The sequence below is a fragment of the Sipha flava genome, unplaced genomic scaffold (assembly GCF_003268045.1).
Source record: "Sipha flava isolate LNK unplaced genomic scaffold, YSA_version1 39_pilon_pilon, whole genome shotgun sequence".
NCBI classification, from domain to species: domain Eukaryota; kingdom Metazoa; phylum Arthropoda; class Insecta; order Hemiptera; family Aphididae; genus Sipha; species Sipha flava.
Window position 1 is genome coordinate 147,410 of NW_020273107.1, and position 26,564 is coordinate 173,973.

A 26,564-nucleotide genomic window follows, 5' to 3' on the forward strand; every position below is an offset into this window, starting at 1 on the left:
AATTTCGTGTGTATAATGTTGTCAATTTATTTTGAATAATACCCCCCCCCCCCTTAGAAATTTCTAGCTGCGCGCTTAAATAAAAAAAACAAAAATATATTTTTATATAATGTTATTTGTAGTCAATAAAAAAGAACTAATGGAAAGTCGTAAAAATAATTTATAGGTGTTAAAAAAAATGAAATTTTCATGAAATCAAAAAACAAATTTCCATTAAACGATATCAATTATTTCAGTAATTTCTAAGTTTTGAAATATTTTAATAAAATTTTATAGGACTTTTTTTTAGTTGCAAAAGTTAAAATATTAAATGTTCACTTACCTTATTAAAACGTTTTACTATTCTTACAATGTAAATTTTAAACTATTAAAAATTGTTTTTCTAATTTAAGGACTAGTGAATTCATTGATAATTTTTTCATATGAAATTTCTAAAACGAATTCCCTTGCGCTCTTTTCACGAATAATTTTATAAATAAATTCATACGTTGTGTATTCAATTAAACAATAAACTTTAAAAAGTATAAAGAAAAAGTTTTGTTTGAAGTTAGAATAAAAATACGACTTTTATAGAACTTTGAGCCTCTGGTGTAAGCACAGTTATATATATACGTCACCAGCAATGATACATTAGATTCAAATTTTAAAACCAACACAACAATAACACTTACCTATCCCTATATATCACCTAACCATGACGTTTTATCTAGCCTAGAAATTCCTCTTTTTTTCTTATTTGTATTTTTACATGCTTACAGTACAAAACGACAAAAAGTGGTACACGTGATATTTGTTTCGCGAACGTTGACGACGTGCGATTGTATTGTTAACTAACCTTAAGTGCGTCTGATTCGTTTTTTTCCATCACTTGCAGTATGAGTGCGGCCAACATATTGAACCCCTGGCAGTAGCCGACTGCTTTGTTCCACCGGGCAAAACCCAGCAGCACACGTTTCAGCAAAGCCTGGTTTTCTAGCCCGGAAGAACCGCAGAACAAGCTGCACCCGGTCCGGTGCAGATCCTTGACGATTTGCACGCCGAGCTCTTCGTCGTCTGGATTGGTCGTGTCGTTGAAGCAAAACCGTTCCACTTTGGCCCACTCCACATTCCTGGACTTCAAGTACTTTTCCGCTAGTGTCAGCCATAACTATAACGCGAAACGGAAGCGAATGTGTATATTACATTATCATCATCGGTTATATGTGGGCAGGGGCGAAATTAGGGGGAGGAAGACGAGGATTCAACTCTTGACTAAACATTTATTGGGGTGTAATTTGTTGTATTGTTTTATCTATAATTGACTACTAGTTTGATGTTTATAACTTTGTTACTGATAATGTGTTTAAAACTCCATAAGTATGATTGTAGGCTAATTATTAGAAAAAAATTGGTAAAGTCGAAAAGGGTATTTGATTCTTGGTCTCTGATAGAATATAATTTTAAAATTTTCCTTGGGCATAAAAATTCCTATTTTCACCTGTGTGCGGGCGTTGGTTCTATATAATACATTTAAGGTACATATTATCCTACTTTTTAAATTGGTAACACCTGCACACGTAGACGTAAACATTAGACGTCACTGTAATAGTTTGCTTTCCACTTGATAAAAAACAGGTTTTCAGCAGCGAAAAGCTTTATAGATATATTGTTTCCATTTTTGTAACCCTGTTTTCGTTAAGTTGCTCGTAAATGATAACAACGACGTCTAGTGGCTTCGTCCACAGGTGCTACTACCAATTGTTGCGTATCTGTACATTTTAAAACTAATGGTGTGGAACGTGGTTAGAGGGATCAGAGGCTCACGATATTCGCTGGAAAGTGATGGGATGTACAGTCTGTCATCGGTTTATCAAAACGGGGAACAGAGAAATTAATAAAATCTTTTTATCGGTGTTTTTTTATTTTTATTCTTATTGAACAACGTGATTTAATAAGTGGGTTAATGCCAGGAGCGAGTTTTATGGGGTGGCTAAGGGGGCATTAGCCCCCCCCCTTGGGACTAAGCTAACTATTTTACAAAGCCAAGTATTACGATTATATAATTAATATATTAATAATTGTTATAAAATATCGTCAATCGTCATTGATAAATATGGTACCTATTTATATATATTTTTTATAAACAAATAGCTCATTTTTGTTGTTAATTATATGTGTGTACCTATATTTTTAAAATGGTTTCAGATTAAAATAGATACCGAAATAATAAATTAATAATTTAAAATTTGTCCCTATTGTGAAAAAAATTACTTATTTATGAGAGGGACTTAAAAGAATGTTCTGTAATTTAAAATTTTACATATATTTAAAAAACAACTAACTAAATTCTTGAACCTCCACTAACCCCTCCCTTGGTGAGTGATAAAACCCGCCCCTGGTTGACGCGTTTATCGGACGGGCACAGATGAACAATAAATTTCTCTCTTACAATATAAGATATACATATTATGTGTGAATGACGCGTAGGTATAGATTGTATTGTAAAGATGTGTACGCACCGTGTTACGGAATTCGTGCGGCACGCCGTCCGGAAGTCTTGCGACCATTTTCATAGCGCTCTGCCACTGTTCGAAGTCACTGTCCCCGGGGCCCGGCTTCATGTTGAATCTCATTTTGGTGTCTTCGCCTAAACGCAGTTTTCTCACCGTTAATCACTATCACGGCAACGTAATTACATAATTAAAACACACACGTATACAATGTTACGCGTTGGCGTACGTACAAATGCGCATACCGTGTACGGTTGTTGTGTGTACCATTGTCGTTGTTCGCGTGTTTAACATAATGTTCGGTGATAAATGATTACGATAGGTGTGCTCGAGTGCGATAGGTACAGGCAGACGTGACGACGAAATGCGATTCGGTTCTATTTACGAATATGTACCAACTGTCGTTCCGCGAGGCCAGATAAAAACATCGGTGAGATTTCAATCGCGTCACGTGAATACATCAATGCGATTTACAATCGTCGTAGAGTAATTTATGTCTGGTTTCAATAATAATAATAATAAAAAAAAAAAAATGAACACTAGGTTTACACAGATCAACACCATCGATACCGACGCTGCTGCGCTGTCATTTGAGTAAATATTTGATCACAACACTTTTCTTTTAAAAACACTCGTCCCGTTTCACGTTTAAGTTTGAACATACAGGCTGAATATATCGTTTAATTTCGGTTTAGTGAAAGCTAAATCGGTCAAATTGCGATTTTTATTTTATGGCATTCCATAACGAATAGAACGATTAGTTTTATTTTGCAGGCTTATTGCAAGGTTTGCACCCTTAAACATTTCGTGACTCTGAGTAAAATAGGTAATCTACAACTATTCAATACATTTTGAAGAAAATTGTAAGTATCATTTTCATGTTCAAGTTTATTACATTGACAACATTCGAATATTTTTGAACGGCCAGTAAAATGTTTTGAAACTCTAAACGTAGCAGTGTATATGTCGGAATTATTATCTTCTCTAAGGGCTATTATTTCCTACAAATTAATTTGGCCCAAGAAGAGGAATTATTCTTAGAGGGTTTATTACTCAAGTATTAATATATATATATATATATATATATATATATATATATATATATTGTATATAGATAAATGCTGAATATCAGTCCTAAACGAGGTATAGATTAATATTACGCATTATACAAAGCGTTTTCCGGATGAGTTCATTTTTTCCTTGAAATCGTATGTTGGGACGTGAGCCTCTTATATCATGTATGCCACTGATACCGCATTTATTCATATTATATTTATAATAATATACTCATGTACCAACTATATACGAGATCGTTATATTTGTTGCCGGGGTTATAATTTTCTTCTTTTTGTCATTTTCTGGTACGGATTTATTCGTCGTTCGTAAATTTTTTGTTGAGATTCGCTAACAATGATTTGTTTAAAGTACAATTTGTGTTTAATTTTATATCTAAAGAGAGACTACTATAAATGCGAATAATACATAATTTTTTCACTTGTTCAAAAAGTGTTTAGCACAAACCGTATCATTAAATCAATATAAGAATTAATATTTATATTAATTTATTTAATATACATATTAGAAAATTACATTGGATTTTTGTTATTGATACCGTGATTTTATTGCATATCATGTTATGTTATAGTTTAGTATATATGTATAAGAAGTTGTTTATTGGAGAAATTAATTATAATGGAGGTCCATGTCTCTGGCACTCCTCAAAGTAGAAATGAACAATAATTGTTTAACAATTTTAAGTATTTTTGATTTATTTTGGGATGATCTCATTTTACGTTATTGTGTGCATTAAATTTATTTAAAATGTATTTCGAAGGTTTGAAAACTTTTTATAAATGGTTTACAATTTAAAACGAATTATTTCGTTACTTTGTTTGTCATTTATTAAATGTGTTCTGAATTTAAGAGTGGGTATAAATATCAAAAAAAAAAAAAGTTAAAAAAGTAAATTAAAATAAAACAAAAAGTGCAACAACGGTAAAAACATTAAAAAACAGAAACTAATATTAAATATAAAATAATTTACTTTATAACCATTCGTAAACGGAAGTTAAATTAAAAACTAATAATTCTGCGAATAATTATTTAATGAATATACGCATATTAAAATATACGAGTATATAGTACGCATATGCATAATGAAATAAGTATAATATGTTTAAATATGTTTAAGCCCACCCGACAGTTATTAAATAACAACAATGAAAAATAATATACTATTTATTTGGTAATTCTGTAATATTTTAAAATGAGATAAAATATTAATATTTTTATAAATGTTATTACAGTATATTTATATAATATTATATAAAGAATTGTTGGTATGCATGTAAATACCCAAGTGTATCCTTAAACGTGCGCATCCTTTAAGTTTGAAATAATATATCGTGTTTTTCATAATTAAATAAACAACGTATGAAGATACAACAGTATATCTGCAGACTTTCAATGTATCATTTTTTTTCTGCTCCGTCACATCGCATTGTTGAAAATTTGTTTGATCATTTGAATACCTAAAAATGTATCACTACCGTTTATTTGGAACACTCGCTATACCGCCGAACCTGCAGATAACATTAGCACGACTGCGGATAGGATTTGGAAATTGTTCCTCAGAAATAATTTGCGTTGAAATTCGATTGCGTCCGGCGACGTTTGATTGTAATATCCATAGGAAAAAGTACAGCAGTTGATCCGAAATGCCGATGTTCGATCAACGAGACTAAAAAAAAATGAAATCTTGGGCGCGACGCGTATGACACTCTTTTACGATTATTCCCTCCGTCCAATTATTTCGGTTCGACGCTGTCGGCGGTTTGTTGTACGCGCGACCGAGTGATTTTCTGGAGAATACGAAGCGACTGTAATGGTTAAATTATCCGTGAATAAAAGGTGTTGAGTGAACGATATATAGAAAAAAAAAAGAAAAAAAGACATCTGTTTACATTGCAGTTTGAAAGCTACACCGCGGCGAACTACACGGACGATGCACTTCGTGTAAAATGATGTGCGTCAACTCGTTGTCGGGTTAAGCCGATACTTCGAGGTCTGTACGCGCAAATCGCTTAACGTAAATCACGCAAATGACATTTTCGCGTGCATGGCATTCCGCAACGGTGTTCGTAGCGTATAATACGTGTCGTCGAAAAAATTAACGGGATTAACCCCCGAGTGTAAGGGCCAAAGTTCTCGCGATTACAGTAGGTACTAATTTTAATAACGTGTGGTTTAATAAATCAGTCTGGCGTCAAATCTTGTTTCGATCTACCGCTTTTATGTTGCACATTACTTACGTTACCGCGTACGAATTGTTTTGTAACGACGACGTCACCACCGCCACCGTGTGTTATATACACGTGCATCACGTTGTCGCATGAACAACATATCAGAGTGAACAACGATCCTTGGTAACGTGTACACCAGCTTAAGCCGCGAGTAATTCGTTAAGCACAGCGTCTCATGAATAATGAGGACGTCATTGTGTGCCCGACTTTATAGCCCGTCGACCAAAGAAATATAAGAGAAAGCATCGTTTTGATAAACTGTACGGGCGTGTAAAGTCGCAATTTTTAACAACAAATAATTGTTGTATTATCCATTACACGCACTTTAATGGCTTCATATTAAATATATGTATGTGTGTTTTACAAAAACTTTATTTAATAAAAAAGTTTACACCGTAATAATATATTGTTTATCTTTTGAGAGAGTTTTTTTCGCAAATTAATTTTTACAGACAAACAGATAAATGAAACAAAATAAAACTCGGCTGAAATCGTGTTACCAATGATTTTCATTATTACGACTGAAAAGCGTTTGAATTCTGTTGTATCGGTTATACACATGCGTCAGGTCAAAAATCGTTTTTTTTTTTTTAGTATTTCAAATTTCGCCTTACTTGAAAACAACACGTTATTAAATTATACCTGCGCATCAAAATATGACAATTTTTTAAATATCATTGTTCGTCAGATAAATTTAAAACATAGTCACGTCAGTGTATACCCCCACAATATTTTTTTTCGATATCTTGCCTCCAATTTTAGTCGTGGACCAAAATAATGTACCTTTGAAATTTTCCTTTAGCTTAAGTAAGTTTAAGCTTCCTTTAAGCTTAAATTATATAAAAAGATAATCATTTAAAATTCAAATTACCAACCAAAAACGTACGCGATTTAATTGAATTTAAAATAGTAAATGTACATCATATCATTGGATATTCACGAAGAATATTAATTTCGTTCGCGTATGTTATCAACGTATCACATTACACTGTGATATGACTTTTTTTCACAAGCTATGCGCACATGCCTAATAACTAGGGCTCGGAAGTTGATGACCTTAAAAACATTAGGAAATGACCTATAAAATTTACAAATATTTGTTTTATATTAAAAAAAATATAGTTTTTTCTTAATATTGCACTCTATTTTATATTCTATACACATTTGTCAAAACTTACAAATTACTCTAATTATGATATAAAAATGACCACAAATATCCTTAAAATATGAAATAAAAAAATTACAATTATTTATTTTGTACATTTATCAAAGATTACATATTACTCAAAAATTAAAATCATTACATTACATGATTAGAGCGTATTTGATGTTATCAAAAGTAAATCAATGACGATTATCTGTTTATAAATATTTATATTTGGAAAAATTTCTCTCCACGTCCACTGAAGTGAAGTGATTAGGAGACGTATACGAGCATTAACCGATGTTTTAATTTTCGCCATTTCGAAAATATTACAAAAAAAATAATAAAATTTAGATGTAATAGGTATTATTCACTATAACATGACAATGAAGCGATAACTGTAATCGACGAGATAATATCGGATGCTAATCGAATATTAGGAAAAAATAATAAATTTTGTTATAATACTATTCAATATAACAGCGGTTCCCAACCTTTTTAGAAGTGTGGACCACTAATTTCGTAAAAATCTTTGATGCTCAGCAATAGCTATATATTTATAAAGCGCACATACGTTAGTTATTACAATTTATTTATTAAAAACAATTGTTCATTGAAAAAAAACTTCATTGAACCAGATTATTCAAGAGTTGAACAATTTAATGTGATTTTTGATTGGCCCCCACGAGAGAATCAATATCTGGATTAAAACTGAAAAGTTTTAGCCTTAAATCACTTTCAAAATTCAATTTATTCCTATATTTATTTTTTAAAAAAATTGAAGTAGAAAAAGCTCGTTCACACAAACACACAGGTTGTCGAAATATAGCCCATCAAGTTTCTAAATGCAATTTTAGAGATTGCTGGAAAGTCTTGTCGAATATTTAACTAGAATGGTAATAATGAAGTAGTTTTATAAAACTATTTTAGAGTCTGATCACATGAAAGTTCAATCAACGAATCTTTTCCACTTGCTGATATTTAATATTTTAAAAATATATGTAAGTTATGTTAGTATAATATGGTTCGCGGCCCATGGGTTGGGAACCGCTGCAATATAACACGACAACGACGAATGTAATCGACGAGATAAAATCGGACAAGTCTTAAGTTATCGGCATAATGATCAATAACAATAAGAAACGAACTAGTGTGAAATCAGTAAAATTTACTAAAAATGTGGAAAAATTGACTAAAAATGTGGAAAAATTAACTAAAAATGTCAAAAAATGACTTAAAAAGTAACAAATACCAAAAAAATGCAAAATAAAAGTTAGTTATTTGGATTCACATGCTAATGAAACACATTTGTTGCCAGAATAGCATCTTCTAAAAAGTTCGAAAAAAAAAATGCAAAATGCATCAACTTCCGAGCCCTACTAATAAACCATTACCGTTCGTGTGACACGCATGTGTACCTATATTATCATCATGATGTACTCACTGAGACTGGCAATGTTCTTCAACGTGTTGAGCAACCCATTCATCACATCGCCCGTCTTCCAAATGCGTTTTGATAAGGAAAATCGGTTTCGCCTCTCGTCGTTATCGCCCGGACGGGATTCAGGCGACGATCCGTACGCCGGACGGTCTGAATGAAGAATGCAATTCGCCACGGTTACATTATTGGCACTGATACACGCGCGCTTCATCCTGTTGTGTATACGTGCGCGCGCGCGCGCGCGTGTGTGTGTGTGTATCTGAGTGAGTGTATATTTAACATGCGCGTTAGGTTTTTATCGATTGGTGGTGCCAGTGGTGGCGGCAACGGCGGCGATGGCTACCCCTTCTTCTCATTCCTGCGGAGGGTGGTGGTGGTGGAGGAGGGGAGTTTGGCCAACCCTATGCACGTGCGGTCTGCGATTCGGCCCGGAGGCGAACGAACTGGGCAAAAGAAAGATTTCATCCTTACGAAATACACACACACGCACATGTATATACAAGACATACGCGTAACATACTCGTACCTGTACATGTATACAGGACGAGAAGTAGAACGCGAACCCGTGTCTTGCGGTAAGGTACGGTCGATCAGACCTGTACACTTTGTTGTTTTTGAAATAACCGTGTTCATCCCGTTATTGTTACGTAAAAGGCCTAGGAACGAATTTCATTTTTAAGGTATCAGAGCGGGCGTAATATTATCGATGTGTTCGTGTCTAATATCAGAGTAATGGTTTATAGTTGTACACAACTGTTTATAGTTTTGATAGGGCGTAGAGGAGAGAAGAGTAGACCGAGTATTATCTCAAATTAAACGTAAATCATAGTTAAGGCATTTTCCCATTACTATCCTGTGCCAAAAACAAACAAAAACGACTAGTCGAGCAATTGTGTTAAAATCAAAAGTTAATATTATCGTTATTGGAGTAACGGATGGAAAAATACCATAACATACATGAAACGGGTATAGAACATAAAAGAGATTGGCGAAGATGGCACAGCGAATAACCAATAGTTCCCTATAAATTAAGCCTCGATATAGAACCGCTTCGTACCTCGTGCCCTGTTTGCGTATATGGTTATATTAAAATAGATCGCGGACACGTGCGTGCGTAAATTAGAGAAAAATATTATTACCGTTAAGTCGTTAAATATATACAGTGGTATACTATATATTTGCTGTACATGTTACGATATGAGTACAGTCCACGGAAGGGTGGTGCATGGGTCATTAGCGATATGTTACGATTTTAACGATTTGTCAAACGACCCTATTATATAGTACGAAACCTATAACAACAAAGCTGACGAGACAAACCGTTCGTCTGTTCGATATCACGTTGGTCTCCACGCGAGCGCGATTTCTACGGACAGGTGTGGAATATATAAATAATGAATTCGCAATTCATCCAAAGCGAATATATAAAAACGGTGCGTAATACGCGATATTAATTCATGAAACTTATTGGAAAGGGGTCAATTTTTATTTCAGGGATAATAAACACTCTTAGCACGCCTATGATTCGTATTCATATTGTAAAATGTACGATTTATTATCCGCCGCAGAAGAGTCGTATACTAGAAGAATCTATGCAAACTTCAAGTATAGAAGATTGACATGAGAAATATATTTGGCTGCATCTACTAACAGGGTTTTAAAATGAAAACGTGGTACATTATTCTATCACAAATATTACTATTCATATTAATATTGCATTACGCAATACTTCCGATGCTGTTTTGTAAAATATTTGATTGTTAAAAATATTTTTTCACTGATATATTATAACGATAAATTGAGTATTGATACGCGTGGGTCACCATAACAGTCCTTACGAAAAATGTCCACGATTCCTCCTCTGATGACCAAAAACGTCAATGTCGATTTATGGCGAACATTTTTTTTTTCGAAAACGATAAAACCGCACGATGAGATGGAACTGCAGGGTGTATTCAAAAGAAATGGGAAAATTTGAAATAACTCTAATGGAAGTGAAATGAAACTTACCTAAATAATTGTATTTATCGGGAACAGAGTATTCGTTACTCAGAGTCCAAAGGTTAAAGATATATCTTAAAATGAACGTCCGTAAAATTGTAATCATAAACTATTTGTACGTGAACATTCCTGAAACGGAAATGTGTTTCGTTCACGACATTAACGAGTTGTCAACGTAATATGGGCTGTTCTGTGGTTTCTTAAAGTTAAGTCAACCTTCTTATTGTTTCTCCGCCTGCAGTCGCACTCCGCGGATATTATTTTTAACTTTTAACGGCATACTACGATGATGTAAAATTCGTTTTGAACAATACAATTATGTCAATAAATTTATTGTTCACTTCTGATAGAATTATTTGAAAATAATATTCAAACATTTTCCCTGGATACTCTGCACGACGCGTTTCGGTACACGATGTACGACGACGATATTCCAACGATTGATTATATTATTATTATAAATGTAGCGATGGTAAGAGATAGTCATGGATGGGTATTAAATACATACGTATATAAATTATATGCATTCTATACGTATATATATATACCATATAGTTCCCTGCGCTGACTCGGCATAACAAGTATTGCGAAATTCGTTTTCTCGCGTACATTTCACATTGACGTAAGGGAATTCGGGGCATTTTCAACTATCGGCTTCTAGCTATCCGACGATGAACGTGCGCGGTCGATTTATCACCGCGATTTAAATATTATATTGACCGTGCACATCGTAACGGCATAATAACTAGCATTCGTCTACGAACGCAAACCCATATACGTGTTGATATTTTTACATTTACCTATCACCCTTGTCCGCGCACAGAAAATTAATGGCCATGCGCTAGTTCGGCGTTTATTAGTAACGGCGACAGAACGATTGATCTACGTATTATGGCAGCTGTTCGCTGACTTGCCGTTCGATAGATTTGATTGCATAATACGTTGATATCATGTACGCGTATTTATTGTTAATATAAATTAATCATTTTATGTACACGCAGGTATCGGATATAAAATATAAACGCCTAAGCTATCACTCCACGATTTGGTATATTATTTTACACTGACGAATTCAAACCGTATGTATACCGTACTATGTCTAGTACCGAAATCTAGCGTCTCGAATTAATACAACGGTCAATAAGATTTTAGTAAAAATAAATTTCATAAATGTTCAAAATGAAACTACTCTTGATTTCACGTGAATAATATTATATAATATATAGTATAATTAAATAACTTACTCCTAGTGTAAGTATTTATAAAATAATTTAAATAGATGCGTTAAGATACATTTTTTTTTTAGTGGTCGAAAATCATCTAAAATTTTTCCAAAAAATAAAAAATATTCATCTATAAAGAAATTACATAAATCATATGTAGTTAAGAAATCTATAGTTATAACTCGCGATGGTTGAATAAAACATTATTTATTATAATACAGGATACTTATAAAGTACATGAAAAATATACTTTTGTTTTTCATTTTTTCCATATTGATTAGTTTTAACTTTTGTTATTATAATTGTCTAAATAATTTCGCTTAAAATCGTTAACGTTACATATTTTTAGTAAATTAGATACTTGTAAACAGGGGTGCAATTTTAATGAAAAAACTGGGGGTGCTGAAGCCCTTCTATCTTATCCATGTTCCTTAATGGTTATAGACTCCCGCAAATCGTACAATTCTACAGTTACTAAAATATTTGGTAACGAATTAAATGTCTGTATACACAAATGTTTTATCACATGATCACTTTAAGATTCTGACTGAAGCGAAGTATATTATGGTTTTATAATGATATTTGTATTTTATTTGTTTAACACTTTATTGGATAGAAATACTGGCCCAACATTTTTTTCTATGACCTTTTTTAGATTTTAAATTGGCATGCGGTGGTACTTTAGATAGGTAATTTTTTTAAATCTTAATAGAGGAAAAAACTGTCCTGAAATGGTAAAAATACGCTGTAAAATAAGACTTTCACATTTCAAATTTTAGTTATTTAGTCATAATTTCAAAAGTAATGTGGCTAGAAACTTGAAACTTTTACCCTATAGCAAAGATATTTTTTTTTCGTATTGCGAAATATATATTTATTGTATAAAAATTTATATATGTATACAAAAAAACTCAAAAACTAATATGTTTTTCTACACATAATGAGTAATGAGAATTTAAATGTATATTAACATAAACACATTTGGGGATGCTACTTTCGAAAATGGAGGTGCTAAGCACACTCTAGCCCCCCCCCCCCCCCCCCCCCCAAATTGTGCCTATGCTAGTAAATATGTAAAATTGTTAAATATATATATATACTTACGAAAATTATATACCCCTAGAGATTTATTTTAAATTTAATATTTAATTTTGTACCATATGGATGTGTTTATTCATGTATTTTTATTTTATATTCATCTATAGAACTTGTACAAATTTATTATAGTTCAATATTAAAATGTAAAATTACTATTCCGATATTTATCAACAGATTATTGTAAAAAATATTAAAGATTGTAAATAGTCTTATTTTTAATAAAAATATAAATATTTTAATACAATAAAAAAATAATTCTAATAATAATAAATCTTTTCATCGAGATTAAATTAAAAATCTAATCCACACATGAAGTATAAAATTAAAAAGTGAGGTAATCATTTAAATCAGACGCAATTTTATTTTGCCTTTAACACGAAAATGATTTATACAATTTCCAAGGATTCTAGTAATTAGAGGATTTATTGATGCGTATGTATTAGAGTAAACATTTAATTGAAATACGAGCAATCATTTTTTTATTAGCTTGTTACCTTGCATAAAGCCAAAGTAACAAAAACAACGAAACTCCACGACTACCAATCGTCTCGAAACCCGTAAGGAAAGACATTTTTTTGTATAATTCTTACTCGCACGTCTTTGAACGCTATTTCAGATAAGTAAGTTTTAAGTTGTCCGTGTTTTATTAAATTAAAAACAATCCCTTATTTACTTTTATTGTACTTTGTTTGAAAAACTTCAATTCTAAAAATGATTTAATTAGTTTTTGATGAAAATAAGGTACATTTTTTTGAAAACTTAAAATAAATGTTTAATTTCCGTAATTATTTTCATAAGTTAATATGAACAATTTTTTAATCAAAGAACCATTAATTATTTTTATACTAACCCAAACAAATTTTTTTTTTGATTTTAATTAATTTGATTGATTAAATACATTTTTTTTTAAATTTATTAATTAAATTGATTTTAATTAATTATGATTTGGCTTCATATTGATTTTACTGCATATGTAAACATTATTGAAATATTATTTTAATTTTTTTTATTTTTATAATTATTATACAATCTATACTTCTTAGCATAACAACTATAAGAGAAAAGAGACAGAAAACATAGTATGCGTGATTAAGAAGTCATCCACTAGTGACTCTTTGCGTAATAGGATATTTGGGAATATAAGGTAATAATTTTTTTTTTTATTTATTTATTTTTTTTTTCTGAGAGAGGAAGAGTATGAGTGACTTATTGTAAAATATCTTTACACCATTTCCTTTTCAGTCAACGGCGAGGATTATCAGGAAGTGCTAAGTTACCTAAGTCACGGATTAGTGAGTTATTATGGTTTGCCAGATGTGAAAAAAATCGCTTGTAAAATAATACAGATTCCTCTTCGATCGTTTTAACATGTAGATCGTTGTGGAGTGTTAGATTTGAAATGTATGGCGAAGCGTTAGTGAGTTGATGTAAAGCGATATTCTGATAAGTTTGGATTTTGTTTAGATTCGATTTCTTGGCTGCGCCCCAATGTTGAAAACCGTAAGTCTAGATTGGTTTTAAAAATGTTTTTTAAATTAGCAGTTTATTTTTTATGTTTGTGCATTTATTTTTTGATAATATAGTTTTGAGCATACGAGAACGAGAATTTAAAATTCTTTTGGATCTATGTGTGGATTCCAGGTCAATCTTTTGTTTATGATAAGATCTAAATATTTTACTGTATCGGTTGCTGGTATGTATAGATATGTTAAACAATGAAACTGGAGGACAGAGTCTATGTTTCAAGGTGAAGGTGGTATGAATTGACTTAGTGTGATTCAGTTTTATTCTCCATTTGGTGTACCATGTTGAAATGAGATTAAAATGTATTTATAGATTACCAGAGGCTATTAGGGGATTTTCATCAGCGTAATCAGTAACAAGGGTGTTTTCAGTGACGGGTTGATCAGAGGCATAGATGTTAAACAATAAAGGAGATAAAATACCACATTGGGGTACGCCTGCATTGATTATAGCCATTTGTGAGGTACAGGTTTCGATGCGGATTTGAAAATATCGATCGGTTAGGTAGGATTTAGTTAGGAGAAACAAGAAAGGGGGAAGAAAATTACGAGTTTAAAAAGTTAGGCCATCGTGCCACACTCGATCAAATGCCAGTGAAATATCTAAAAAAACACAGGAGCAGTATTGTTTACGTTCCAGCGAGGTTGATATACAATTAACCAGGCGGTGTACTTGATGAATTGTGTTGTATTTAGCGCGAAATCCGAATTGAGATGAAGAAAGAATATTATTTGAGATAATATGTGGAGATAGTCGTTGAAAAATAAGCCTTTCACAAATTTTTGAGAAAAATAGTAAGAAGCTTATAGGTCTATATGAGTCTGGAGAGTCTGAGGGTTTATTTGGCTTTGCGAACATGACAATGTGTGAGAATTTCCATATTAAAGGGAAATATGATAGACGAAATATTATATTAAATATATAAATCAAAAGGACTATTACTTTTTTGAGGTAGACATTTTGAAACCTCAGCTGTTATTAGGTCAACACCGCGAGATTTTTTATTCGAATGTCTTTGAATTATATTATTGACCTCGTTTGGCGTGGTGTATTTCACGGGAGGTCCATTAGGTAACAGAGAGTCTAAATATTTTCTAACACTATCTATGTATTGAGGGTCTAGAATATCAGCATGAGGTTGAAAAATATTTGATAAATATGTTTAAAGTATTTCTGTTTTTTCTACGTCACTGATAGCTAATGTATTGTCCGCTTTTATAGAGGAGTTGAAGGAGATTTAAATTTGAATAGCTGTTTAGTTTCTCTCCAAAGAGAATAGTCAAAAACAGATAGGTTGTGCAATTTTTGCTCGAAAGCATTGACTTTATGTTTTGTAAGGATCTTTTTCAAAGAATCAGCAAGTTTTTTATAGGCGGCTTTGTGTGAAGGAAGGTGAGAGAGGTGGTATCTTGCTCTTGCTCTGCGTTTTTCCACAAGTAAACTACGAATTTCTTCTGGGGTTATAGGGTAATTTAAATTTGAGTTTATTATATTATTTGAGTTAACAGTTCTTACAGGTTTGAATTAGAGTTGTAAAATCGTTGACAGCTTCGTCAATATCGAGATTAGATTTTAACCTCATATTTAAGTTAATATTTTCATTTACTTTATCGTGAAATTTTATGTGATCCGTAAGGCTTGAGAATAATTTGAGTGGCTTAGTATGTGATAATGGCGTGGCTGAAATAGTTAGGAGAATGGCGGAGTGATCAGAGTTTTAATCAAAGATGTTTTTGATACAGTAATGTAAGTTACTAGGTAACTTAGCGGTGAAAATATCAAGAATGTCAGGTTTTTTTTTTGAGAGAGGAAAGCCAATAAGTAGGCCCAGGAGGCGAGAGAATATTAAATTTTTTTTTCTGTGGAAAAGCTGTGTAATATAACACCACGTGGGTTATTAACACGACAGCCCCAGTTTTGATGTTTCGCATTATAATCTTCACCGATAGTGAAGTTGTTTTTAATTGAACCAAAAAATTAATTTAGTAAATTTCTGGTAATATTGTGACGAGGGAGGGGAGTAGAGAGCACCACTGGTGATTGGGATGTTATTCAACTTAATTTGGATGAGCCAAGATTGTATATATTCAGGGTAATATTCAGGAAGAGGTTGAAAAAATAAGGAATTTTTAATCAGTAAGGCAACTCAACCATGCGTCGTATTATTTGGATGGTTTGTTTTCATTAGATGAAATCCAGGGATATAGAATTTAGAATACTTAGTAGAGTGGGTGTCTGTTATCAATGCAATATCAATACGGCTATTGTAAAAAAAAAGATTGAAGCTCGTGTGTGTGGTTTTTGAGACCATTTGCATCAGATAGTAATATTGAGAGGGAATTATTTGTGACTGATTAATCATCTTTTTTATCTAACAGATCTGTGATTACTTTTGTAAGTAGAGAAATTAATGGATTTGTATGAGTTTTGAATTTATTTAAGAAACTTATCATTAGATTATTTATATCAGTGACTGGAGGGGGTGTAAATGAATCTTGGAGAGATAGAGCAGGTTTGGAGGATAGGCCAGAAGTTGCATCTGCATAAGTTAAGGTTGATTAGGAAGGTGCATGGAGGCGTTTAATGGGTGACTAGCTTGTATATTTTTAGATTTAAGATTAGAATTTGCACTTACAGTTAAATTTTTGTTATTATTTATAGTATTTGGATTCTTACGATATTGCAGATTTTTGTAGACTGAACACCTTTTGTAGCTCACAGGATGATTTTATTGACAAATAGCACATCTGAGGGGTTCATCACGTGAATTTGGGCAGGAAGATGAATGATGGTTATTACCACAGCATACGCAGCGAGGTGAATACTCACAGTAAGCCTTTGTATCAGGGCCGGCTCAAGGTATAGGCGAGCTAGGCACCTGCCTTGAGCGGCACTTTAGTAGGGGGGGCATTTTCAAAATTGACTCGAACATTTTTTTAGTTCTGTTGATGTTTTATAAGAAAAATATTTAAATGAGTTCATTCGTGAAAACCACTTACGTATATAATGAAATAATATTGTCTAAAGTGATTATATTACTTTATATTACAGCCTACGCTGGGCGTCTTCAATTATTTAAAAAATATAAATAACCACACAATCACTTCCGCGATATCCGATAGTCGCGATAGTGATGGGTTTTGAGTAATAGTAATAGAAATCATTTTTAAGTCTTTTTACATAAAATTTTATCCATAAATAAAAAATTAAATTTTTTTTTATGTATATATGTCACATAAAAATAGGGGGAGGGACTAAGTTAAAATAAGACCTCAATTTTTTTTTTTTTAGAGGTGGCAAAATTTGATTTTGCCTAGTGCACTATTTTTGCTTGGGCCGGCCCTGCCTTGTATGTCCATAATCTTGACAGTTCGCATATTGAGAGATAGTTTTGGGTTTGTGCAGTTCTTTAACAATTATTTTGGTGTGAAGTAAAGAAGTTAGTTGGAAAATTTTAATTGAGTGAGACGTGGGTTCTAAGTCTACGAAGAAGAGAAGTAACGGGGTTTTGTTGAGTCTGTGAAGGATTGGTGTTACTTGTCTGACCTCAAATAAATGCAAGACTAGCTCTTTTTTTATTAACTCTCATGGTGTGGTTGGATGTATCTTACGAATTACCACTCGAATTTGGTTTTTCCTCCTGTAATTGGTGAAAAGTGTGAAATTCTCTATTTTCTTTTCTTAGAAATTGAACAAACGCTTTATATGACTTGGGATTTGCTGTTTGAATTTTTAATCGGTCGGTTGTTGATTTGCAGTGGAAATTATCAACACCGATCAGGTCAATCAGTTCTGTGCACATACTAGGAAAATCGTCCATGCCTCTTATGAAAATAAGAGGAGATATAATATTTTTATGAATTATATTTGCTACAGGCTCTGTAAATGAAGTCTGTGCGTCTTCGGCAGAGAGGTTGGGTGATTGTTTCATTGAAATGAAAACTTTGTAGCGATTTCTTGACATGCCGACGCCTTAGGGTAACAACGGTGGATCCGAGTTTGTGTACGAAGAGCTTGAATGAGTTCTTTTTGTCGTTTTAGTAGTTCAACCGTTGTTTTCGGCGGAATTTGGCGACGTCGTATAGGGGTTATTAGTTTTATTAATTTTATTAAAATTATTATTCTTGATTGTTTTATTTATGTTTTGATTTGATAGTGACGGTGTGTTGGAATTATTTTTATTTTTAATAGTGGTCGACGTATTAGACATTGTGGCGATAGCGTTAGGTGATTAAGATAATTGGACAGGCGAGTGACGGTCTTGATATAAAACGCAACGCAACTGCAACACACAGTAAGTGTTGCGTAATAATTGTAAAATAAATAGATTATTTAATATTTTAGTCGTTGGGAGCGTACATTTTAACACTTAAGTGAAATGTCGTATGGAAAATAACTAAATAAAAATGTTAAAGAGATATTGATAAACAATATCGCATTATTATTTTTAAATAAAAAATAATGAACTCGTTGGATAACGATAACGCACTAATTGACATGACGGGACACAGCGATATCACACATGTGCATCGGTCGACGACCACTACGGAACTTGAAATATTATAAAATGTTTTAATTGATTTTATTAGTATAGTCCCTCTATAGATATAAGCCTTACATATAGTACTATTGATAGAGATCATTTTTAGCATTTCCATAACGTTTTCTAGAAAATCTTGAAAACCCATGAAGTGTAGCAATAAAATGGATGAACATAACTTCGAATTCGTTTTAATATCAAATTTGAGACGCTATAGTAAATTATTCATATAAAAAAGAGGGATTAAATTCAAAATGTATGATTTTATCTGTATATTTTATTAGGACGAAAATTGTGATATTGAATGTAAAGCGCTGTATTGTTGTGTAAATTTTATCTGTCAGCGAACTTTACTATGTATAATTTTGGCCTATTTGTAAACTCTAAAATGATAAACTGTGTGAATAACAGATTCTTGATACATATAAACGTTTGAAAAGCTTTAAAAAAAGTAACATTATTCATTAATAGTAACATTAATCAAACAAGATTAACATTATTTTTATCTTATATTCAATTTTTTAGAAGTGAAAAATTATCGACGGAAACGTAGCATAGTTTTCCATTAAGAAAAAAATAACGTAAAATAAAAATTACAACAAAGTAGTGAGAAATGGAATGGAGATAAAAATCTTTACCGTCCTGCACTGTATAATTTAATAGACTCTTGTCAAAATAAAACTACACGACGAGGAAATGGCTTAAAGTATAAAATAAAAAATAAAAAATAAAAAATAAAACCATAAAGTATTTCGAATGCGATATAGTCGTCACCATGTTTTTTTTTCATAAACAGCAGATGCAGCAGCAGGCTCTGACGGCCTGACGTGGTGGTCATTTATTCTATCTGATTACATTATTTAGTTTACAAAAACCGTATTCTTCGATTGGGACGCGAATAAAAAAAAAACAGTATAATGAACATTATTTGATATCGTCTTCTTTAACAATTGAATTCGGTGTGCCACGCTCACGCGTCATCTAATACGATACAATCACACGGAACGTTTACAACAAAAACAATAGGCGTCAAAGTTAAAGAGATAGTAGTTCCCTTCCTCGGTCGTTGTTTTCCAGTGAATCCGGGGCCAACAGTTTTTGATTCACACGACACCGTCTCGTTTTCTCTGATTATATTCACTCTATTATTAATAATAATTAATAATATACGTATGTGCAATACATTCTATCGTCATTTCGTTATATGCGAGTAGTTGACGACGACGAAATGTTTTATACTGGGTTCGAAATAAAATATATTTTTGAAGTAATAGTATATCATCAGGAGTAGCGCACGAATATAAAAAAATGTTTGACTTTCGTTCAACGAGACTTGATATCCCGATCGAAAAATAAACTATAATAATAGGCCATGTCGCGATCAATGTCACAATCTGGTCGTGATATTATAATTGTCGGTTAAGATGCAGTTAGTTGTCTTACTATTTCCGTGTTTTACTATTTTTACATAGCCGTTTGCGGAGCGATTCGATATTCGACGAGGCATTATTTTCGTATTTATTTTATAAGAACGCGTAGCAAATATAATAGTTATTAAAACAATGTACAGCAAGTCATCAGAGCTATATTATATATATATATATATATATATATATATATATATATATAGTATATTTACACTATAATTCACTAGGTCTAAGTCTACATTTAAAGAATCAACCCACACCTAATTGTTTAGGTTTATTGTATCCAAAAATTGTATAATTCGGGTTTTAAATAGATTCAAAGATTTTGACTTCAATTTCGGTTTTCAGTCTAAACTTTGGCGTTTAACTTGGATGCACATTGTTTGCGTACATTTACTAAAATTACAACTCATTTGCGCACATTATTACAACTCGTTTGCGCACAGATTATATCTAGTTACTACTTATTAGCGTACGCACTTTCCTTCCCACTTATATAGACTTAGGACTGTCAGTAAATATTTTAACTTCATTGGTGTAGTTAAAAATGTGTTTTTGGTGTGCTATGTGTTAAAAAATATTCACAATTAATTTTTATTGTAGCGTTCATTTATTTATGTTTATTTTATTTGGGTACTTATTTCAAAGGTTTACCTTGGAAGCGGTTGCCCATTTTTTCCAAGTAATTAAATTGATAAATTTCGTTATTTGAATACTTTGTCCACACGTTTTTCATATACTCAATTGTTTGTGACATTTCTTTCCGGAGATAGTTATTCACATTAATTTTCATTGAATTCAGTTTAAGTTCAGTTTCTGATTGAATGTTTAAAATAACATCTATTATTTGGTACACGTGTGGATGAGGGTTATAGAATTGATTGTTAAAATGCCTATGGAATGTTTTAGCTCCATTTGCTATTCTGGGTGAATCATCTGGTTTTCCCGCCCACAGAGATGAATTGAAATTTGAATTAGGTAATATATATGATGAAAAAACATAATCAGAGAAGTATAATCCATCAGGTGAAGCAATTGTTATTAAATTTGAAAATGATATTTCTATTTTTTCAGGTGGCAAGTACGGCAAACTAAAACAAATATTTAAGCCATTTACTTACCTCTGAATTATTATTTTTATTTTCCCGTAATAATTTACTACTTTTTTGTATTCGACGAAACCAAGATTGAGCTAAATGAAATGTGTAGCATACAATTTTATACTAAAGAAAGGCATTTAAGATTGAGTTATGAGCTGGTTTTTCAAAATCAACATGAAATTCTTTAATAATAGGTCACCGATCGAGAATGTGAGTACAAAGATCTTGAAGTGATTCCCACATAGTTGTGTATGTTGACGTATGTTTATCTTTTAAAAAACAAAATACTATTGGTGCGTAAAAATAATTTTGATAAATATCTATAGTAGAATGGTATACAGTTGTGTAGATAATTTTGGGCAATAAGAAAATAAAATGTTCCATCTCCAAATATATGTGGAGCGTCACATAAAGCACTTAAATTTGTTGAGCATGTAAACAATAATACACTATTATCGTCACTGAAATACATAAATTGTTAATCTTTAAATTTAATTTGAAATTCTTTCAGCTGTAATACAGCCTCGTTAACAGTATTTAGGAGTTTTGGGAAATGTTTTTTTCTTGTTGCATACATTGAATTTCGTAACAAATGCATGTGGTGACATAAATGGTGACATAATGGTGATGATTTAACAAAATATATTAATTATACAAAATATAATCATGGCTATACCATATTATTGTATTAACGAGAGGTCCCTATTACAATATAATATGTTATGCGCAAACGAGTTACAGGTTTTAACTGGGAAATTTTAAAATGTACGCAAACTAGTTGTAGTCTTTAACTTTAAATTTTGTTTAAGAAATTGTACTTATATTTACGTGTTTTAATTTACTTCTGTATAAATTATTTTATTTAAAAATTACTAGTAAACTTACAACATTTGTAGTACTTATATACGAGTACAATTTATAAATAATTTTATTATAGTTTAATGATTGTAATATTAGTTAAGGCATTTTTATAATATGTTTTACTATAAAAACTTATGTACATTCATTTGTCTACGGGCGTTATTCAATAAAATAAATATATAAATACTTATTTAATTATTAATTCACGGGTGAATGGGAGCTTTTCGGTGTACAACGGTGAAGGACGACTACGGGTAGAGGTGCAAGTTCACGGTGTTAAGGAGAAAAATGATTAATATAAAGGGGTTGATGTGACTGAGGTAGTATAATTATTGTTAAGGGGTGAAAGCAAGGGGAAGGTTTAGGACTCGCTGAAAAAATTAAATGAGGGTGCCGATCTTATCCCGCCTAAGTGCATAAAACAGTTATTTGAATACTCTTTACACTAAATCATGTTAACGTTTACCTTTGTAATATTTTGAAAAACTCACTTCTTTTCATCGAATATGCATGCAAAAGCGCTGTGATCATGTTGCATTTAGCGTCCCGTCGCGCTATAAGAATGTCTCTCCGCTTCAACGCCTTCACCAATGAATCGCAGCATACGTTCAATTGGTCCCTGAGCAAATCGACAGTGGTGCTAAGCTCTTCCATGCCTAAATAATAAAATTGTATTATCAACATGGGGATAATTTCAGTTTTTTTTCTGGGTGTGCAAGATTTAAAAAAAAACGTGTGTATATGTATACACAGTGTAGTTTTAATTAGAACTATTATAAAGAAGCAGAAAATTATAATTTATATTACATTGTACCTTTCAAATAGCTAGTAATCTAATGTACTCGTATTAAAAGCTTTTAAGCAACTATAACAACCAATTGAAGTTATTTCACTACTATTTGGGAGGGGGGGGAAGGCAAATGTGCTATAAAGGAATTCACTTCAATTCTAAAATTAAACCCTATTGTTCTCACAAAACATCATATTTTTAATTTAAAATTTATAGTAATGGATATCTATAGGTTCTTATGCAGGGCTGGCGTTAGACATGGAAGACTTGGGCCTACGCTCAGGGTACTTGTTGAAAGGGGGCATCTCTATGATATAATGTTAAAACTGAAAAAATAATAGGAATATAATTCTAATATTATATCCATTCTACTGACTATTATTTATTATGATAGGCGTATAATTTAGTCCATAGATAATAAATTATTATTATTGTCAATCGCCGTTCGTAATCACTATTTATTTAGAATTTGGATATGAATAGCATCAGATAACGATTTAAAATAAAATTACTACTAATTAAATGGGAAGGGGTGCATATTTATTTATTCGCCCAGGACGTCAATGATTCTACTGCTGGCATTGTTCTTATACTTTTGAATCCATTTAATATGACGGCACATAGAAGCATTTATGCAGAGCCTATTACTAACACTTTTCAGTTAGTGGTGCCGCTAATACCCTGCTCCTCCTCCTAATGATGCCCTTGATTATCAATAATGTATGCAAAGCTTAAGTTCGGTTAGATGTTTCTCAGTAGATTGACAAAATGGTCAGAAATAATTTTAAGTCCTGAAACTTTAGGAGGATGGAACTATAACGTTAGAAACCTACCATCTCTGCATATAATACACACGTTTACTCACAATATCCGGTTCAAATAAACATTTCATACTGCAAGTGGTTTGCATATTGATGTCGCAAAATTAGTCCTCGGATATTATTTATATTTTTAGTGCATACAAGAAAATTTACTTATTCGCGTCAATGTATCAATTACATAGTAAAAAAGGTCATGGGGGAGATCCGATATTTATTTTAACTCCGTAAACACATCACTGATCATCATTGTCATTAAATGTTGACATATAATTTATTACATAGTGTACATTGTTTGGAACTGTGAAAAAGCAATCTGATTTTTTGGTCAGTGAAATATTAACAAGATGTTCACAACTTCAATACTAGTGTGACTTTAACGTATCTACTACAGAGCGTGGTGGTATGCAGAATCACAAATTCTTAGTTAGTTAGTTCTAGAGAAATCAATTTCTGTGTTAAACCTTTTGAGTTCTATGAAAATGTTATGCAGACAAAAGATAAATAATATTTTGACAACAATTTAAAATGAATGTTTTTTGTTCAAATAAACGATATTGATGACCACTGTGATAGACATACATAATAATGATGATTACTCGATATATATAGGTATACTGAAATTTAATTAGACATAAATATCGGCCGTATGAGATTGGGAATTCGAAAAACGTAACGGTTGAGACGAACAGCGCGGGAAACATACATTTAATTTATTTTGTTAATGTTATTCGCGAACGGTTTTTCGATAAGCAATGTTTAATCCGTTGATTAGTTGAGTTCAACGCACTAACTATAATGCCATAAAAAATTCGGTCGGACGCGATATGAGTTGCGTATTTAGAACTGACAATAACGCGTGGTCGGCAGGACTGAGTATTTGCAATCGTCGTGGTATAGTGTTTTATTTGAATTGCACACGAATATCTTTCACACAAGCGCCGTGTGATGTCGTATTCGTTTTTAATGTTATATGTAATTTCTGTACTGATTTTTTTAGAATTATTTCGCAAAAAAATCGATAAGTATTATGTAAAATATGTATTATAATATGTGGACGAATTTGTTTTAACGGAAACATAAACGAGTAAATTTTTGTCAATTGCGAAAACTTTATCAGCTTCAATAAGAGTCCGTCGATTGGTTCATTTTTATAATCTATGCTCAGACGCATTTCCTTTTAACTGAATAAATCAAACACACACACGCAAAAACATACACTGAAATTAAATATCCATGACATGAAACTACTACCTTGCGCAGAGTCAATCAAACTTGGTGTTCGCTGGATTATTGGGAAGGACACGGCTTCTTTTACGAGATTTTTACGTTTCAAAGATTTTCTAATTTCTAAAATAATCATTTTTCGATCCATCTCTATAATATTTTCGTCATTGACCATATTACTGGATTTTTAATGTATAGAAATATACGTACGATATATTATATTGCTTGCATGTAAGACTTATGAATACATAACAGTGTTTAGTGCACGGGTTTTTTTTTATCTTTAGGAGTTAATTAGTAATAATTATTTGATTATAATTTGAAATTGTTTTAAAACGAAAAACATCGGTTTATTCAATAATAGAACCATTATACATGGGGAAAGGTCAACAAAAATATTTTACAGATATTGTGTAAATGCGTTTTTATAGTAATTTTTTTTTTTTTTTTTTAAGTCAACTTTGTAAAATATTTCGTTAGACAGATTTTAGTAAATCTAAACTCCCAAAAATTAAATACTTTAAAAAACTATGCTTCGTTTATATGGTTTCCTGATGTATCGAACCAACATGATGTACGAATAACTTATCTAAAAGTCAAAACTCCGTATATTTTAGATATATTTTATATCCACATCCGATTTAAAGCACTAACGGAGAGCGTCGTAACTTGTATTATTGAAATTGTTCACAAACCGTTGACTGTCTCGTTCACAAGATTTATTTAATATCACTATCATTAATCAGCATGGTTGAACTTTACACTATTTGTAGAATCGATCTTTATTAATGTGAAGCTAATAAAAAATCGACTTACTATCGATTTCGATAACACCATATGTGTTTCCAGCGATCCGTTTCGAATTTCAACTAGTATTTATGTCTTGAAAATGAGACTTCTCTGCTGATTTGTATCTAGGAGTCATGATTAGTTGTCATAGTTCGATGGTTACGTATTATGAAATACCGTCGAGGACAGCATGACATGCATACTAATATTTTTATATACACCAAAATGCACTACACACCGATTTGATCACGGTTTCAAAGGGCGGGTTATGCAAATATTTATACTCTCTTTCTCAGTCACTAATGAAAATTTCACTGATCAACTACTATTTTTAATTGATACAAGCCGACATGAATACGAAACATTCTACATTATGTATGCTAATGCTATAACATATCATACACCACTACTTACATCTCATTCTATACCGGACTTCAAACGGACGAAAGGACCAGAATCTCCTATTAAAAGAGAAGTTGGTTAGGTCAGGTTAGGTAGCGGTAACAAACTCTATTGTTTGTTACCGCAAACCATCACCGTGTTTTTCCGTTGTTTGTAGTTATGTACATCTTATACTCTGTCGACTTTCGAAGCGCTATGACATGAGTACAATTAGTTGCCAGACTGCACCAGTGTGTATATGGTTGATGGAGGTGTGGTGCAGTGAGAGATAATATTGCAAAGTAAAAGTCGTAGTTATGTATATGCGCCAACTACTGAAACTCTACACACCACACACACACACACACACACACACACACACACACACACACACACACACACACACACA

The 26,564-nt window shown here is 32.1% G+C and overlaps 1 protein-coding gene across 2 annotated transcripts in view; it reads right to left on the reverse strand.

The window, feature by feature from the left end:
- LOC112688475 (TBC1 domain family member 30-like) overlaps positions 1-26,564 on the reverse strand; it is a 49,697-nt gene that overhangs the window by 9,198 nt on the left and 13,935 nt on the right. The window contains exons 4-7 of one of the 2 annotated variants that reach the window (XM_025561664.1): positions 22,642-22,806; positions 8,380-8,526; positions 2,499-2,626; positions 836-1,147 (exon numbers count right to left, since the gene is read on the reverse strand). In XM_025561664.1, the coding sequence (XP_025417449.1) occupies positions 836-1,147; positions 2,499-2,626; positions 8,380-8,526; positions 22,642-22,806 (752 nt within the window). The remainder of the gene's footprint in view (positions 1-835; positions 1,148-2,498; positions 2,627-8,379; positions 8,527-22,641; positions 22,807-26,564) is intronic. The other variant, XM_025561665.1, reaches the window with a different exon arrangement.